Source organism: Rutilus rutilus, assembly GCF_951802725.1.
Source record: "Rutilus rutilus genome assembly, chromosome: 11".
Lineage (NCBI taxonomy): Eukaryota > Metazoa > Chordata > Actinopteri > Cypriniformes > Leuciscidae > Rutilus > Rutilus rutilus.
This window is the reverse complement of record NC_140216.1, coordinates 27,036,174-27,055,823: the sequence shown is the minus strand read 5'-3', so window position 1 is coordinate 27,055,823 and position 19,650 is coordinate 27,036,174. Positions and strand designations below refer to the sequence as shown.

Sequence of the window (19,650 nt, the reverse complement as noted above, 5' to 3'; positions counted from 1 at the left end):
CCTACAGCCCTTAATCCTAATCTGAATCCCAATCCTGGCCCAAACTCAGGAGGCTACATTAGTAAATCAGAGCTCCTAATCCAGCTACCACAAGCCGCTTTGGAAAGAAATCTGGGGCCTCGCGCACAGCAGTGTATAATTAAGCAGATTTGTGTGTGTGTGTGTGTGTGTGTGTGTGTGATACTTAGTATTTGTTTTGTCTTTTGTTCTCTCTCTGCATGACTGTGGAATTGCTGATTTTGCAGTATGGTAACAAGTAATTGCTTGTGAAGGTGTTCTTATGCCACTTGGATTTCTAAATTCTTACAGATTTCTCACAGCACTAACCACACACTAGGATTTTAGGATGCTTAGCTAAGTAATGGAAAAGTGAATGATATATTATGATTCTGGTTTATGTATTTAATTTTTTATATATATGATAAAATATCAGCATTAGATTTGAAATAGAAATATTTTGTAACATAATAAATGTCTTTAGTGTCACATTTGATTAATCTATTGCATCCTTGTCGAATAAAAGTATTAGTAAAAAAAAAAGAAAAAAAAAGATTGGTATGTGAAAACTGGAGTAGAAATGGAGAAATTAATTCCCAGTATTGGTAAATAAATTGAATTGAACAATCAGCAAAAATAAATTGAGGTATAAGGTTGTCAATAACTTTTATTTTATTTTAATTTTTTTCAGGCAGTTCATTTATCTCCAATTCTACTGGCACTAACTCCTCAGACTTGAATGGGGTTGGGCTTAAGCCTGCACTTCCTGTTGAGGTCACACCTATTGCCCAGGCCCACATTCACTCTCGGAAACCACGAGCTGGGGAGGAGTCCGGCAGCGGTGGAGAAACCTCAACCAGTGCTGGGAAGGACATCAGTGTTGATTCAGCCGAAAGGGAACACCTCATTGACCTGCCGAGAGATGGCATAGCTGCCCGGCTGCCCACTCTGGCTGAACCCCGGGCACGTGGCTTGTCCCAACTAGACTTTAACGAAGAGGGAATCGAGGATAGTGCCCCTCACTGGAAGAGTGAGAGACTACAAGCAGATGGGACGCTGTTTGATGAAGTCACGATTCCTCCTCCTGAGTTTACCCATTCCCAACCAGAAGAAATGATCACAGTGAATTTTTACAACCCTTCTCACCAACAGCACGTTGTCCATGATCCTCCTCCTTGGGTTCAGGAGCTCCAGGGAGGAGATCCAACCTCCTGGACACTTTCTGATTTTTATGATTATCTGTCACCTGACTATTCACCCACCGAAGTTTACCTAGAGGAGAGCCAACCAACGCCACCTGACATGGATGATGAAAACGTTCCTCTCGTTGCCAGCGCGGTTCCCTCCAACACAAGGGTTTTGAACCCTGATGATGGTGGATCTGGAGAAACTTCACCTGGAGTATCGGACATGCTTGACAACTCTGGTTGTCTTCTTGGATTTGTGCGTATCAACAGCACATGTGTCTCACCGTGCGACATCTTCACCAGTTACTGCTTCAATGGGGGACAGTGTTATGTGGTTGACGGTATTGGCGCCTTTTGCCGGTAAGACGTATGCATGTGCGTAAAGGCCCCTTCACAGCAAGAACAATAAATATAACAATAACTAGTGACATTCTGTTTTTCATAAGCCGTGCTGCAGTTGTCATCTGCCACTTTAAATGCTCAAGCTCTTTAAAGTCGATTGGATTCTGTCAATGTTATCATTCATTGGCTGGAAAAATTGGTTTTGAAAGTGATTATCTTTCCCCTGTGTTGTTATTGTTATAGCTGCGGTGTGGACTTCCCCATTCTCATAGAATTAGAATGATTATTAGGCTAAAACCTTATGGTTATAGTTTTTGTTCTTGGTGTGAATGGGCTTTTGACAGTTACAGTTATCTCATTAAGGTCATCATAAAGCACTCCAAAAATATGTTCAATGGACTTATTCTGCTAGAATCTACAGCATCTGATTAAATACTGATGAGTTTGAAGATGTAACTCAATCTTTTGGTTTTGTTCATACATCTGTTCAGAGTGCGGGATTATGTTTGCTTTACATTTTCAAGAGAAGCTTAGTGCTGGTCTCTCAAATGTCCCAAAGTCAACTGTTGGGATTGAAGACGGATTGAGTCTGTTGAAGGCATCTCTTGGGAACAGTAGTAAAACGGCCTATCCTCAATGATCTTGAAACTGGGCCAAGCTCATGCAAACATGTGGGTCTGGGCTAACCAGGTCATGCAAGCATTTTTACACTGTGCGTCATTTGCCATAGGGTTTATAGGAAAGCTTTAGGCCTTTATCTAAAAGCTCACAAAACACAATGTTTTGATCCTAATGTAACACCACCGCTATGTATAACTTATCGGTTTTGAATATGGTAAAGGAAAAGGTCAGACAGGCTACATCATTATTTAAAGTCCTCCTGTAGTCAATAATTTTATCCCTTAACTTACATTTGATCACCAAAATGACATAATCAAATGTTTTTTCCTTGAAAAACATTTCGTCATGCCTTAAAATAGCTCGAATGTAACTACACCCTTGCCTCATTTAGTATACGCGGTTCTATGAAAATGCAAATTATCGCTCGAACCAGCTCAGAGATCCTCTCGTTGACGATCACACGTTGACATGATTGGTTACAAGGTAGTTTGTGACGTCAGAAACACCAGCGATGTCAAATCGTGTTTTTGAGACTGTCTTTGGTTCACTGCAGTTTTGAGGAGAAAATACTCAGCAATGGTGTTGACTCATGAATTTGCACATGGTTTGCATTAAAAACACCACATAGACATATAAACAACATTAAAAGCTTGATTTTCAACACAGGGGGACTTTAAGTTCTCCAAGTTGCTGCTGCTGCATGAACATGAAGCAGCAACTTGCTGCTATTACACTCTATTGCTGTAGGTTGAGGAAAAACAGCTCACTTATGTCATTTATTATTTTCCCTCCATCTGCTAGAAATATCAGCGATCATTAGCTGTTGCCTTAAATATACTTGATCCAGTATGTGTTGTGTGGTTGGGTAGAACAGAACAATCTAGTTTTTCACCAGTGACCTTCAGTAATACATTCCCAGTGCCTTCAAAAGTCTACTATTATTAAAATACAAATACTTTTATGAAACACCAAAAATTACATTAATGCTATTAACACTAATAATTTCAATAGTGTAATAACCAATTGAACATGCTTTTCAATCTCCATTATCTTTTTTTATTTTTTTAACCAGTTTGACGCACAATAGGATTGGTAAAATGCTTTAATACTGATATATACATCATTCTTGAGATGATCTGTGTTGAATTCCTGTGTAGCCTACATGTTAAGAATGTTTAGCATTTATCTCATTCACACTCAACTGCTATAGCCTAATTTCAGTTCCACACTCTGAAATTCTCCACACTATGAAATTCTCCAAGCCTGTCATAGTGGCTTGGCGGCATGTCACTCTATTAAACCAGCCTCCACTACTGCCACAACCCTATACTCAGAGGCCCTTGCAGACCCTTATTAAACATTTGCTCAAAGGGATTTGGGTCAGAGCCCAGATCTGTGAATGTGTGTATTTCAGTTTAAGAGCTAAAGACCCTGCCTTGAGCTGGTGGTCTGAGCCATAATAGTGGGGTTTGGGGAATCTTATTTGTGTGTAGTGAAGCCTCAAGGCTAGATGGTGTGATGTGTTAAGCTGCTGTGTTTTAGACCATTTAGACCACTAGCTCTGCGTGGGATACTGCCCATACCCATGAAAATCCCTTTCTTCCTTGTCTTATTGTAATGGATCTGTGCACATTATTCCAGAATAGCTTAGCTTTAAGCCAAAATATTATAAAGAATAGCTTGGCTTTGTGATCCTTACTTTAAAACAACCAAACAATTTTCTTTGTTTTATATATTTTAATAAAGATAAGTAATAAGTAAGTTATTAAGTTTAATAAGTAAAATAAATGAAAAATCAAGGTCAGTCAACAAGTAAAAAAAAAAAAAAGAATTTATTTTTCTATTTCATTTAAATTAATTTATAATAATAATAATTATAACAATAATAAAATGGGAAAAAGAAAGAAATAATTAGATAAATAATTATCCATTTTGTTTAGTTATTTAAAAGAAATAATAAAAGTGAAAATAAAATGATTAGATTAAATATATAATTAGAAAAAATAGTAGAATATTAGAAATATTTGATTTTATTTGCTGATCTTTTCATTTTAATAAATTTTACTACTGATCTATTTGACTTCATTTTATTTTATGTGTATTTATTCATAGAAAAATTAAAATAGGCATAAGTAATTAAATGACAATTTTGTAAAGATCTGTTTATTTTAATTGATCTCTTTTACTTTATTCATTTATATATTGAATAGTGAGGCTCCATTGTAGTATGTAAGGGCAACTTTCAATCAGACTTTGGTGTGTGGCACATGCCGCGGGGCTATCTTGTCGATCGCTGAGAGAAAGAGTGACAGGGTGCTGTCTACACTAATGGGGTCAGTGCTATTAAAAAAGCCCAGATTTCCATCTGCAGGGCATGTAAAGAATGACCTATTGGATGAACATACTATTTGGGGGGATCCAGAGGGTGTTGTGGGTTTAATTATTTGCTGATATGTGTGCATTTGCTGAAATAGTAATTGTTTCTGTTTAACCAGGCCAATGGCTTGCACTAAATAGCGGAGTAGTTAGTAATAAACCGTAAAACTGAGTTTCAAATTGATATCTTTAGGCTAAAGAGTAAACAGCACACTGCCTAAAGCCTACATGCACACTGAGCATGATTTCCTCTGTAGTATTGATTGGCCTTTCACTCATTACAAAATTTACTCATGCTGAGTGTACTACTGAGTGTAAGTGTATATTTGTGGTCTGTGCTTCTTGTTGCATGTCCGTTAGTCTGATGACATTTATTTATTTGATTTGGCTTAATTTTTAAGCAAAAACATGTCTTACTCAATGACCTCTTGTTTATTGAACTGTCGTATGAAAGCAATATAACACTCGCAATCACACTACTTTTTGAGTATTAACCTGGCTGCGATTTACCTGCTGGATTCCGTTTCAACGGACAAACAATATGAGCTAATATGCAAAAAATAGACCAAGCATCTTCAATTAGATATCGAACACCTCAGACACAAGAACCATGACAACTCTTTTGTAATATGGTAAATGAGAGAATTTGGAAATCTATTTTGGAAGATGTGAATTGTGCATAGCTCAGGTGCTTTATTCTCTGTGGGACCAGCACATGCACATCCTTGACAGGGCCATCTGTCCAGTCGTGCAGCTGGAAGCTCTGTAGGACTAACCTTGCAGAAGAATCATTGTAATGATAAATGGGTCAACAGGCCACATAACACACTCACAACACACTTATAGTGAACAAGGATACTTACATCTGTAGTGTTTATCTCCCTTTTTTTCTTTTATCTATGCACAGATGGGTTCGTCGTGGCCAATTTGTTTGTTATATGACAACTCAAGCTTTGGACTCATTCTTTTTTTCTTCTCTACATTCATTGTTTCTGTTGCTAATATATTCCCATAGGTAATGAAAATCACAAATGAGATCTTTATCTTGAGATCTCAATGTCACAAACTATTCTCAGATTTGCCATGATTTCTAAATTTTCCATCGAAAACCGAAGATTTTTTATATGAACTCATCGCATTACAGTATAGCCATTTTATTTTTTCCTAAGGATTAAACATGTTCTCCTGAGCTATACAATTCTCTAATTGAATAATCAATTAAATAATTATTTCAGTAAATAATTATCAGTCTAGTTTCTATTCTATTGCATTTCAGTTCAGTTTCTATTGCATTTAACAAGTTCTTTTGTTGTTTCCAAAACTCTTGACCAGATTTACTTCTGTGTTCACATAGACTGCATTGTCCCAAATTCTGCTCATAGACTAACAATTCCCTTTTGTGACAATTTCATGTGAAATATGTTGTATATGTTGCATTTTTTCCCTAACATCTTTCTTGTTTTGCAGGTGTAACATTCAGGAGTATATATGGAACAAGGGCTCCAGGTGTGAGTCTGTTATTTCAGACTTCCAAGTGATGTGTATAGCAGTGGGCGGAGCCGCCATCATGTTGCTCCTCCTCTTCATGATTATAGTCTTTTTCTCCAAGAGGCTGCACATGCTTAAGACTGAAAACCGACGACTTCGCAAGCACAGGTAAAACTTACATGTAAACTTGCACTCCTAAGGACACTTCCTAGAGTCTTAGTTTCAGATTTGGCGATTTAAATATCAATTGATTGAGCTGAATACATATTGGCGCATACATAGAGTAGTACAATAAAATGTACAGTGTTAACATGGGATTTGAACACAATGACATCACCGTTCTTTGCTAAAAGTAGGCCAATCTGACAGTGCAACACAAGTGAGTGTGTGTGTGTGTGTGTGTGTGTGACTGAGAGGGTGACCTATATACTGTGCTGCCAAAGGCATTTAAACAGTCCTAGAGAGGGGTGGATAGAGAGCAGAGGAGTAGAAGAGAAAAGGAGAGGAGAGAAAGGGAAGGGAGCATAGCGATGATGACAAAATGACAACAGTGAAAAGTCTGTGTAAGTCTGAGTTCTAATCTGCTGCAGGTAACATCTGTGAGCTTGCAGAAACAACATGAGCTTTTAATCCAGTGCATTAAATATAGCAAAAATGTCCAAGTCACTGCAGTAGAATACCAAGTTAAAGACCCTATGTTATTAAAATCAAAGTAGCTCATGTTCGTTTGCCTTGAGGCCATCTGAGTTTGCTTGAGATAATTTGTCACAGCTACCTTTATATGGCCATCAATGGAGAAAGATGCTAGAATATCACCTGCTTCTGACTAGAACTAGCGAAAGTCATATCATGTTTTTTGGGGGGGATTTTGTAAAAATTTTTATTAAATAGTTTTGAAGGCTCTCTTCAGTGCTGCCAAGTAGTTTGTTACAGTTTTTCCCACTGCAAACTAAGGTCTATTTTATAAAAGCTAAAAATAAAAAAAGAACAAGCTTATTTGTTTGTCCCACAATGTCCTGTTTCAATAGGAAACAAACAGTTCAAAAGTGTAGGTTCAGGTTTTTTTTGGTTTTTTTCATCAAGGATGCATTACATTGAGCACAAGTGACCATAAAAACATTTTATTATGACAATTAAAAATGTTACAGCAGATTTCTATTTCAAATGTTCTTTTTATTCAGTGTTTGCATAAAAATATTTGCACAACTGTTTTCAACAGTGATAATAAGCACCAAATCAGCGTATTAGAATGATTTTGAATGGTCATTTGACACTGAAGACTGGAGTGCTGGCTGCTGATCAGCGGGGAAAAAAAGTCATTTAAATAGTAATGTTTCACAATATGACACATTTTACTGTATATTTTTGATCAAATAAATGCATAAGAGACTAAAATCTTACCAACCCCAATCTTTTTAACGATAGTGTATATCAACACAGGAAAGTATAGAAGCTTGTTTCCACCACAAAATAAAAAATAAAAAGGTAATTGCGGCTTTTTATCTCACAATTCGGACTTTTCTCGCAAATGCGAGTTTACATCAGAATTGCGTGATATAAAGTCGCAATTGCGAGTTATAAAGTAAGAATTGCATAATATAAAGTCAGAATTGTGTGATATAAACTCACAATTGTGAGTTATAAAATAAGAATTGTGTGATATAATCTCGCAATTTCGCAATAAAGTCGCAATTCTTATATTACGCAATTCTGACTTTTCTCAGAATTGTGAGATATAAACTTGCAATTGCAAGTTATAAAGTCAGAATTGCGTGATGTAAAGTCGCAAATGCGATAAAGTCAGAATTGTGAGATATAAACTCGCAATTCTGAAAAAAAAAGGTGAATAAAATTGGACTTTATAACTCACAATTGCGAGTTTATGTCTCGCAATTCTGAGAAATTAAATGAGATGTGATCTTGCAGTAGGGAGATAAAAAGTCACAATTATCTTTTTTAATTGTTTTATTCCGTGGTGGAAACAAGCTTCCATAGGAAAGAAATACTGTGCTTATGAAAAGTATTTAATTGGATCATTAATAGTAATATCTCCCAGAATTAAGCTCCCATTTAATTGATCTATCCATTTTACTATCTCTTGTTCTCTCTCTTTGTCTTTCAGTAAATGCCGCCCAAAGTCGGAGCAGCACATCGATAGCTTCTCGCTGTCCACCGTCGCAGAGGGCTCTCAGGCAAATGTAAGGAAACTGTGTGACACCCCGACTAACCTTCCCCATGCCCGTGATTTGGCTTACTATGATAACATTATGTGTCAGGTAACTTCCTCTCCTGTCTTTCCCTCTGTTTTCCACTGTGCATGAGAAAATGCTCGCTCTGTCTCTGCCCTCTCTCTTATTGTTCTACTCTTTATTTATGTGGGAGATCTTTCTTTTCCACTCTTGTCTTTATCATTACGATAATGATAAATAGAGATACCTTCTTCTTCCTCGCTATCTCTTTGTCATTGATTCGCTTGTTCCCCCTGAGGCCATGTGAAGTACTACAGGCTGCATGAATAATGCGGAAATTGGAATATTTCGTGTTTCCAAACATACTGATCATATCACTGGTTGTTTTGTGTGGCTGGGCAATTAATGCAATGATTGTCAAATGGTTAAACCTAAATTAGAGTTTTAGTCCTAACTGTTTTTATACAGGATACAGTGAATATAATGGAGTATCTGCTGAGGCGGATGCCGATTTAATTAAGAGGGCATGATAACAAAGTACTAGAAGTGTGTCAGTAGAGTAATCCTCTCTCGCCACCCCACTCCTTAGAAAACCATGAGCAGATACACGTGGGAATATAAACCCAAAGAGGATCCCTGCAGTGAGGTAAGATGACTCGAACTGACCTCCCAATCTGCTTTGATACCCTGCTGCTAGACTTTAATCCTGTAGCTTCATTATTACTCACCTCTAAAAGTAATAGTTGTTAAAACACTTTTTCCCCTCACTGAGAAATGATATAGAAAAGCAAGAACAGAGTTAATTGGATAAAAATAGAGACATGTCCTCACCGTAGTTGCTATTTTGACTTTTTAGTGTGAGAACTTTTAGATTAGATTAGATTAGATTCAACTTTATTGTCATTACACAAGTACAGGTACAAGGCAACGAAATGCAGTTTAGGTCTAACCAGAAGTGCAATAGCAGCAAGTGCAGGATATACAGTGGTTCATAAGTGCAGAACATGGATATGTACTGAATAAATATAGAGTTGAATACTATTATAAACAAAAATTTACAGATAGATTGTCCTATGAATATAATATACAGATAACTATTACTGTGAACAGAATTTACAGCTAGATATGTACTGAATATAATAATATACAGATGGCTATTACTATAAACAGAATGTTTACAGATAGATATGTACTGAATATAATATACAGATGGCTGTTACTATAAACATAATTTTACAGATAGATATGTACTATGAATATATATACAGATGGCTGTTACTATAAACAGAATGTGAGCATAATATACAGATGGATATTACTATAAACAGAATTTTACAAATAGATATATGTATAAGTTAGGCTAATGAGCAGTATAACAATGGATTTAAAGTAGTGCAAATAAAGTTTGGACAGAAGCTATCCGAGTGAGTGCAGTGGAAAGTAATTGCATATTACAGTTAAGGTACGATATTGCAATGTATATATAAACAGTCGGTACTGTAAATAAACAGTCGGCAGTGCAAATTGAGCATATTCCAGTCAAGGTAGTAGTGCAAGATGCATATGTAAACAGTTGTTACTGTAATAACAGTCAGCAGTGCAAATGAACATTATAGTATTGCAAATAACAAAATGGAGGCAGGTGTGAGGAGGGAGAGGAGAGTCAATCAGTATATGAGGGGAGTGGGATCAATGAGGGTTAGAGTTTAATAAAGAGACAGCTCTGGGGAAAAAACTGTTCTTTAGTCTGCTGGTCCTGGTCCGGAGGCACCTGAAACGCCTGCCGGAAGGCAGGAGAGAAAACAGTCTGTGGGCTGGGTGAGAGGAGTCCTTAAGGATGCTGCGAGCTCGATGCAGACAGCGTTTCCTCTGGATGTGCTCGATGGCAGGTAGTGGAGTCCCAGTGATGCGCTGGGCGGTTTTCACCACCCGCTGCAGTGCCTTGCGCTCTGCAACAGAACAGCTCCCATACCACACTGTAGCACAGTTGGTCAGGATGCTTTCTATTGCACAGCGATAGAAGTTCACCAGGATAGTGGAGGAAAGCTGATTCTTCCTCAGTGTCCTCTGGAAGAAGAGGCGCTGGTGAGCCTTCTTGACCAGGCTGGAGGTGTTGGTTGTCCAGGTCATGTCCGCCGAGATGTGGGTCCCCAGGAACTTGAAACTGGAGACACGCTCAACAGCCATTCCATTGATGTGGATGGTGTCGTGTGTGCCTCTTGACACTTTAAAAACTTGATTTCTGTAACTTAACATCTTGCTAGCCAGCATAGTGTCACTGTCAGCTGGTAAAATTTGTGCATCATCAAAAGCAATAACAACAAAAAATTCAAATTTGTGTTGACTACTCTACAAGGTTTGTGCAGAGTAATGTCTATACCATATACATTTTTTTGTATCATCTGAAATATTTAAATATTTCATATTTAATTGTGCATGCTAATTTCCTCTATTACATGTAGATTACCTTTGTCATCATGTAATGTCCAGTTAATCCTTTAAAAAAAACCTAATAATTTGATGACTTGAAATCTGGGTTTCTATATGCAGCTTAATGAAGTATGGAAGTAAACTTAAGGATTTCAAAAAATACATTTATCATACAAGCAGTGTTTTCATATAAAGTTTAGGCCAAAGCATTACAAGCATAACAAGTAGGCCTATTTAGTCAAACATAAATTCAAGGCGCACATTTTAATTATGCTAAACTATTACCATAAGCAAGTGTCTTTTGAACTTCACTAAACGAATGTTCACTCAAACCAGACTGTAACAGACTGTAAATTAGACCGTACTTTGCTGTTTGGTGATCGTGCAAAATCAAACCACATTTACTGTATCAAACTGGTGTGTCAGAGGTGAACATATCCAGGTTATAAAGCATTTTAGGTTTTTTCTCATCATATAATCACTTTGAGAAAACTAATGAAAAAAGAAAATTTAAATATTTACAGATGAGATGACTGTACACTATGCCAAATACAATGCTGAAAATAATGCTGTATGAACCATGTATGTTAAATATGGTCTGAAAAAAATCTACTGAGTGGCTTGGAAATTTGAGAATAGAGTTTGAAATGAAAAATATGTAGGAACCTTGTGAACTGTTAAAAATAATCTTTAGAAAATCTCTAAATGAAAAAAATTTTTTATATACTGTACATTATAATGTTGTGTATCTTCTCATTTGTAGCATCCCAGACATATGTAAGCCTATTTCCGCCACATAAGAAAAAAGAAAGAGAAACATTAGGGTTTTCACACTTGAAATGGTTAACCCTGAGTCATTCTAAACCCCAGGTAAACAGAATCCTGGATTATCTTGCTTCACATTAACATCGCAAAAGCAGTGCTAACCCTGCTCTGGAGTGAGGTTTCATAACCCTGGGTAAAAAGCGGTGCTAACCCCACATCTTAATTACAAGTGTGAAACGTTTCTCTACCAGGGATTATAAGAACAACAATAACCCACTGTTATACTGTAAGCACAGTGTAAAAAGCCCTATTTCAGGGATTCCCCAACCTTGCTCCTTGAGAGCTACCATCCTGCAGACTTTAGTTCCAACCCTGCTCCAACACACTTTGCTGTAATTATCAAGTAACCTTAAACGGCTTGATTAGCTGGTTCATGTGTGTTTGATTGGGGTTGGAGCTGAAATCTGCAGGACGGTAGCTCTCCAGGAGCAGGGTTGGATTGCCCCTGCCTTATTTAAACTTTCTGATTTGGGTTCAAGAGCACAAGTGCTCCCATCTTTTGGTAACCTTTCAGAGTAGACTGCCATGAATAAATGTTGCACAGACTAGCGTGTAACATTTGATCTTTAAAGGAGGACCAAAGTGTTGTCTTACTTCTATATTCACCCACTTAGGGACCTATTACCCTGCAGTACCTGGTGAACCTTGTCAGTCCCTATTCTCCAGTACTTTGATTTAGGCCATTTATTTATTCTGAATTGAAAATAAAAACTAGTCTAGTTTCTACCCATTCTTCTTTTTTTTTTTCTTTTTTTTATTGCCTTCACAAATGCAATTTTTTAACCTCAGTCAACTTCTGTCGGCCCAGTCCCCCAATGACTTCGTACTGGAAAAGACTCTTTTATGATTAAAAGAGAGTTGACAGCTTCACTGTGCAATGGGGAGGAGAAATAGAGCAAAACTGAGATGAGGCAAGAAATGAGGGATTGACAGACTGTTGACGAAAGAGCCATGAAAATATCCCTAGGTGGCTTTGTTTACTTGTGAGTTGTTTACTTGTCTTTCCACCTCCTGGGAGAATTGATTTGACTTTTTTTATCTTCTCTCTCTTGAGAATGAGTATTTACACTTCTGATTTCAGCAGCGTGAATAAAGTTTTCTTTCCTTTGTGGTTTCATAAGGGATATTACAGGTTGCAAGATATTAAAGGGATAGTTCACTTTGAAATTCATTTTTGATATGTTTTAGCTTACCTCAAGGGCATCCAAGATGTAGGTGTCTTTGTTTCCGCAGTAGTTTCAATTTTGATATTTTTAGGTCAAACCGTTCTTGTCTGTCAGTCATATAATGCAGGTCTATGGTCACTGTCTCAAAACACAAGCACAGAGTCCAAATTAAAACAATTCCCCATCGTCCAAATGAAACAATTCCCCATCATAAGTACACATTGATGGCCTGAGACACGAAACGAGCGGTTTGTGTGAGAAAACGAACAGTATTTATATCGTTGTTATCTCTTGAAAACAGCACACGTCCAAATGATCTGACGGCGCGGGCGGGTATAGATATATACATAGATGTCGCCTTGGCTACGGTTTCGTTCCAATGAACTGCAGTAGCGAATGCGACATCTAGTGTATACATCTATACCTGCCCGCGGGCGGGTATAGATATATACACTAGATGACGCTTGGCTACGGTTTCGTTCCAATGAACTGCAGTAGCCAAGGCGACATCTATGTTTATATCTATACCCGCCCGCGCCGTCAGATCATTTGGACGTGTGCTGTTTTCAAGAGATAACAACGATATAAATACTGTTCGTTTTCTCACACAAACCGCTCGTTTCGTGTCTTAGGCCATCAATGTGTACTTATGATGGGGAATTGTTTCATTTGGACGATGGGGAATTGTTTTAATTTGGACTCTGTGCTTGTGTTTTGAGACAATGACCATCGACCTGCATTATATGACTGACAGACAAGAACGGTTTGACCTAAAAATATCAAAATTGAAACTACTGCGGAAACAAAGACACCTACATCTTGGATGCCCTTGAGGTAAGCTAAAACATATCAAAAATTAATTTCAAAGTGACTATCGCTTTAAAAAATATTCAAAAAAGCTTTGCTTTTAATCGACTTGTGTTTTAATGCCTAGCATTAGTTAATCCGACAGTCTCACACTCACAGCAGTAAACGGTGCTTTAAAAACACCAAATTTTATCATTTTAACTAAGTATTGCTTAACAATTATAACAGTGCCTTATGAATGAGCAAGGTTTACTGTTCGTGGCATATTATCCAGTTAATGTAACTACTATGCTTATATTGTGTTGATTGTTATTGACATATTGACATTGTCTTGAAATTCCTGGTTGTGGATCAGTTTATGCTCTGAAATTTAGCATTTCCTCCTCTGAGCTGTGGAGTAAAAACTGAATCCAGATCCATGCGCTCACCTCATAAACTCAGTTTTGTTTATGTTATGGTTCTCCAGGGCCTTGTTTACAGCTAGTATTAACATCCGGTGATCTGACAAGTCAGTTTGAGTGATCAGACCATGCATTCTTAGGATGAACATCTTCAAATGTGTAGCATCCCACACATATGGAAGCCCCTTTTTGACACAAAGTCAAAAAAAGATCATTTAAATGGACACAAGTTATTATCATAATTTTGACTTACAACGTTGTCGTAATTAAGTCATTATTATTAGAAAATACATTAAATAATCAATTAAAAAATCAATTAAAACAAAAAAATACTTATCTATTGACTCTTAATTTCATTGTGTCATAATTATGGCTTTTGTTGATTTTGAATTTCTCATAATTTAGAGATTAATTATGAGATTAAGTCAATCATAACGGTTGAAACTGAGATACTAAATGAGAAATGTGAAATAGACAAAAGTTAAAATCGACTTGTTGACTGAGTCAATTGATGTTAATCTTTTGTTTTAAAGTGCCCCTATTATGCCATTTTAAAGGCTCCTAATTTTTTGTCCTACAACAGGTTTACATACATCAAAGGTCAAAAGTACTTTAATTTTCTACTGCACTTTTCATTTTTCAATGATTCTCAGACGACTCGATGGATGAATCAGTCTCTCTAAATCCCTCCTTTCTGCGAGCCTGCTCTGCTCTGATTGGCCAGATGGTCCAGTCTGTTGTGATTGGTCTACCGCTTACATTTCAGGAGCTAAACGCCCATTTCTATAACTGAACTTAAGCTCCGTCCAGATGCTTCCTAAAGCTCACCGATTGTACACACTGTAAAGACAGTTACGATGATGTCGATTTTACCATATCAATCCGAGCGCGAGTCCAATGATGAAACTTTGGAAGAACTAGTTATTCAATCCGAACCTTCATCGCAAGGACGACTTGAGCAGGACGTTTCTCAGTGATACACTGCTCAGTTTGAGGTACATTATGTACATTATCAGTTTCAATTGTAATTCCTCACCATCAACATTAATAAGTGTATGTCCATCAACAAACTGATGTGTATATTTCTTTGCAGTGCACATGCGGGAACTGTATCAATAACGGTGCATACGTTAGCCGAGCTCTAACGTGAATGACTTGTGTAAAATTAACGTTTGTAAAACAAATCTTGCTCCATCTTTTACTGAAGGTAGTAGGAATGACAGACAATCTGCATTAATAGACACACAGCTGCTGGCCACAGCTACTTAGCAGAAGTATTTCAGTAAGACAGTAATAACATGTTAGCCGTAAACGTACACAATATAAAACCCAAATCTACGTATTTTGAACACCCATTAGAAAATATATTCATCAATGATTAATCATATTTAGGTTGTGATTCTGAGGAGCAAGCTGGTCCAAATAAACTGGGTCAAGAATAAAATAAAGCAAACCAAATAAATCTTTCAAGAGCAAGTGTTTTGCAAATCCCTCGTTGAACTCTGAGATTTGAGAAGCAGTCTTCAGAAAAATGACGCGGTGATGTAAAATGATGTTCGCGGGCTGACAACGTAAAACAGGCGGGCATTATGCAAATGTATTTTCTAGTAACATTGAACTATCACACAGTGGGATTCGAATTACAGACGACTCATTAAGGCGGCTCAGAATCGATTCTTTCTTTTTGGAAACAACTTTATTTATCGCACACTTTCGACTTCCACAAACAGCTATATTACACTGCATTAAAGGGAATATTTGAAAAACCATAATAGGGGCACTTTAATTGCTTTATCTCATAATTATTACTATGAAATAAAGTCTATACGAAATTGCGTATTCTCTTGAGTGTAGGTACTTATTTTGAATAAGTAATTTCTTGCCAATCACTAAAAATGTGCAGAAAATGTAGAATGAATGTGTGTAGTATGAGTGAAATTTGGATATATTGCCATGTTGTCATAATCATGTGACCTACCAGCATCAGTTGCTTAGCTTCACTGTCATTCATATATCCTCCCTCATGGTCTCATGTGACCGATAAGTGTCTATTGAATGCCTCAAATCTCGCCTCAAATAATAAGTCCGGGTACTGTTTGCCTACTCTTTTATGAGTACTGTAAATTCGGACATACTACTTTTGTCACATACAGTTTTTCGCCTCCTGCATAGTAGAGAAGTATGTGATTTTGGATGCAGCCACAGACTTGCATAACACATAATTGCACTAAAACTAAAGGTTTAAACCAGCTAAGAAGAAATTTAAGGAATAGTTCACCCATACCTAATTTTCAATCAATCAATGTTTATTTATAGAGCACATTTAAACAAACCGAAGTTGACCAAAGTGCTGTACAATGAATAAAAGAATCACAATGAATTAAAGTGAAACAAGATGGAGCCAAGTCACCTTTATTTATATACAGTGGGGAGAACAAGTATTTGATACACTGCCGATTTTGCAGGTTTTCCCACTTACAAAGCATGTAGAAGTCTGTAATTTTTATCATAGGTACTCTTAAACTGTGAGTGACGGAATCTAAAACAAAAATCCAGAAAATCACATTATATGATTTTTAAGTAATTAATTTGCATTTTATTGCATGACATAAGTATTTGATACATCAGAAAAGCAGAACTTAATTTTTGGTACAGAAACTTTTGTTTGCAGTTACAGAGATCATACGTTTCCTGTAGTTCTTGACCAGGTTTGCACACACTGCAGAAGGGATTTTGGCCCACTCCTCCATACAGACCTTCTCCAGATCCTTCAGGTTTCGGGGCTGTCACTGGGCAATACGGACTTTCAGCTCCCTCCAAAGATTTTCTATTGGGTTCAGGTCTGGAGACTGGCTAGGCCACTCCAGGACCTTGAGATGCTTCTTACGGAGCCACTCCTTAGTTGCCCTGGCTGTGTGTTTCGGGTCGTTGTCATGCTGCAAGACCCAGCCACGACCCATCTTCAATGCTCTTACTGAGGGAAAGAGGTTCTTGGCCAAGATCTCGCGATACATGGCCCCATCCATCCTCCCCTCAATACGGTGCAGTCGTCCTGTCCCCTTTGCAGAAAAGCATCCCCAAAGAATGATGTTTCCACCTCCATTCTTCACGGTTGGGATGGTGTTCTTGGGTTGTACTAGGGCTGTCCCCGACTATGGATTTTCATAGTCGAATCAGAATCGTCATGTCTTGCCTATAGTCGACTAATAGTCGAATCATGTGTATGGGGGCGGGGCTTTAACGTTTCAAAGCCGCGATGTACAGAAAATCACACAAAGATATAGAAGAAAATGTATAAAAACATTTTGGATCAATAAAACTAAGAAATAACATAACTCCAGAAAGGCCACACTGCAGACAGGATTTGCATTTCACATGCAAATCAAATTAAATCGGCTAAATTACCTGTGCGAGCAGGCCAGCCTACAGCACAACATCGATGCACCGAAAAAATAAACAATTCATTTACTAAAATTAAATTAGAACAGAATAGGCCTATACCTTTCTAATAAATAAAAAATACAAAACGAAATAAATTAGAATCAAGTCACAAGATGAGGAGCAAATGTGTGCAAAATGCCTAAAGTGCAGGGGAACATATATTCAAAACACAAGCCACAAATAGTTAGATTAGATAACCCTGACAGATTAATAAATAAAATAAAAATAAAGAAATTATTAAAATAACGATAGTAGCCAGAATTTTCAACTTTGTCTTTTTAACTGCAGAAACAACAATAAATGCTAAACTGGAGGCAGTCTTTTTAGCTAAAAATGTTCACAGCATCCAAAAATCTAATTAGAACCGGCTGAAAAGTTTTGAAATCACTTGTACCCTACCTGATCGAGAGAACAAATCCAGTCTTTCACTCTGTCTGTGTCCGTTGGAGTCTTTTCAAATTGTGCGCGCGGATAAAATACATTCTAACGTGAAACCCAGTCTATGCGTGAAACGTGTTAACGTTGGCCGGCAGAAGTGCGATAATGGTTTTCCTGATGCTAAATCCAGCCTTGGAGAATATCCTTTCTGATGGTGTACATCCACACTTTAGATTTTCTTATCCCAGACATTGTTAAAGATTTAAATCCTTGCCGCGAAGACGCTCCTCTGTCGGTCACGGATCGAAAGTGAAACTTAAATCTGTCACGGGGTGTTTGGATTTATTCACGCACGTTAAAAAATATTTATTAAAAGCTTCTTTCTTTGCACATTTTTATATACAGCATTATCATAATAGGCTTAATATTAACGTATTGACATAAAAGTTAGTTCTATGTGAAATTGAGCGCCCTCATATAGCCAAAGGGGCATGATCCTCGTTTCAAAACACCTCTGCGAAGATTCGACCATGAGATCGGTAGTCGAATCAGGCTCCTCCTATCGAAGCATCGAATCTTCGACTATTCGGGGTCACCCCTAGGTTGTACTCATCCTTCTTCCTCCAAACATGGCGGGTGGAGTTTAGACCAAAAAGCTCTATTTCTGTCTCATCAGACCACATGACCTTCTCCCATTGCTCCTCTGGATCATTCAGATGGTCATTGGCAAACTTCAGATGGGCCTGGACATCCGCTGGCTTGAGCAGGGGGACCTTGCGTGCGCTGCAGGATTTTAATCCATGACGGCGTAGTGTTACTAATGGTTTTCTTTGAGACTGTGGTCCCAGCTCTCTTCAGGTCATTGACCAGGTCCTGCCGTGTAGTTCTGGGCTGATCCCTCACCTTCCTCATGATCATTGATGCCCCACGAGGTGAGATCTTGCATGGTGCCCCAGACCGAGGGAGATTGACCGTCATCTTGAACTTCTTCCATTTTCTAATAATTGCGCCAAGAGTTGTTGCCTACCAAGCTGCTTGCCTATTGTCCTGTAGCCCATCCCAGCCTTGTGCAGGTCTACAATTTTATCCCTGATGTCCTTACACAGCTCTCTGGTCTTGGCCATTGTGGAGAGGTTGGACTCTGTTTGATTGAGTGTGTGGACAGGTGTATTTTATACAGGTAACGAGTTCAAACAGGTGCAGTTAATAAAGGTAATGAGTGGAGAACAGGAGGGCTTCTTAAAGAAAAACTAACAGGTCTGTGAGAGCCTGAATTCTTACTGGTTGGTAGGTGATCAAATACTTATGTCATGCAATAAAATGCAAATTAATTATTTAATTATTTTTTGTTTTAGATTCCGTCTCTCACAGTTGAAGTGTACCTATGATAAAAATTACAGACCTCTACATGCTTTGCAAGTAGGAAAACCTGCAAAATCGGCAGTGTATCAAATACTTGTTCTCCCCACTGTAGCGCTATACAATACAGACTGTTTCAAAATAGTGATACAGTGATAACAGGAAAAATTATGCATTTCAGCTGTTGTTCAGCTGAAGTCAGTGTAGATTCAGTTCTGTTGAAAAGATCAATTATTAAATTAGTTAATTTCATCTACAAAGCAGTCCTGCAAAAAATTATTTAATCGTCCTGCTCAGTTTACTCAGATCAATATTATTGCTGAATAATTAGATTAGTGAAATAATATTAATAATAAATAATAAAATAAACAAGCAATAGACGATTAACAATATACAAGAGAGACCCAAAATAACATTGGGGAGTGTTAAATGCCAGAGAGAATAAATGTATAATTTACTCTGCTTTATTCCAGCTATTCCAAATCTCATTGTGTGTTCACCCAATTTTTTCCCCATACACTGTCATTAGGGGCTACCAAGCTCCAAAAAAGCACCACAGAATTATCAAAAATATAATAAGTCCATATAGGATTGTGTCATTGCAAGTGGTCACCGAAAAAACATTTGAGATGTTAATGCTAGG

At 37.5% G+C, this 19,650-nt stretch overlaps 1 protein-coding gene across 4 annotated transcripts in view; it reads left to right on the top strand.

Annotated features, from left to right (window-relative positions):
- Window positions 1-19,650, top strand: part of cspg5b (chondroitin sulfate proteoglycan 5b) — a 39,735-nt gene that overhangs the window by 12,846 nt on the left and 7,239 nt on the right. Inside the window, exons 2-5 of one of the 4 annotated variants that reach the window (XM_084424176.1) lie at window positions 689-1,544; window positions 5,991-6,179; window positions 8,134-8,209; window positions 8,790-8,846. In XM_084424176.1, the coding sequence (XP_084280302.1) occupies window positions 689-1,544; window positions 5,991-6,179; window positions 8,134-8,209; window positions 8,790-8,846 (1,178 nt within the window). Of the gene's footprint in view, window positions 1-688; window positions 1,545-5,990; window positions 6,180-8,133; window positions 8,288-8,789; window positions 8,847-19,650 lie in introns of all 4 variants that reach the window. The other 3 variants (XM_084424178.1, XM_084424177.1, XM_084424175.1) reach the window with 3 other exon arrangements.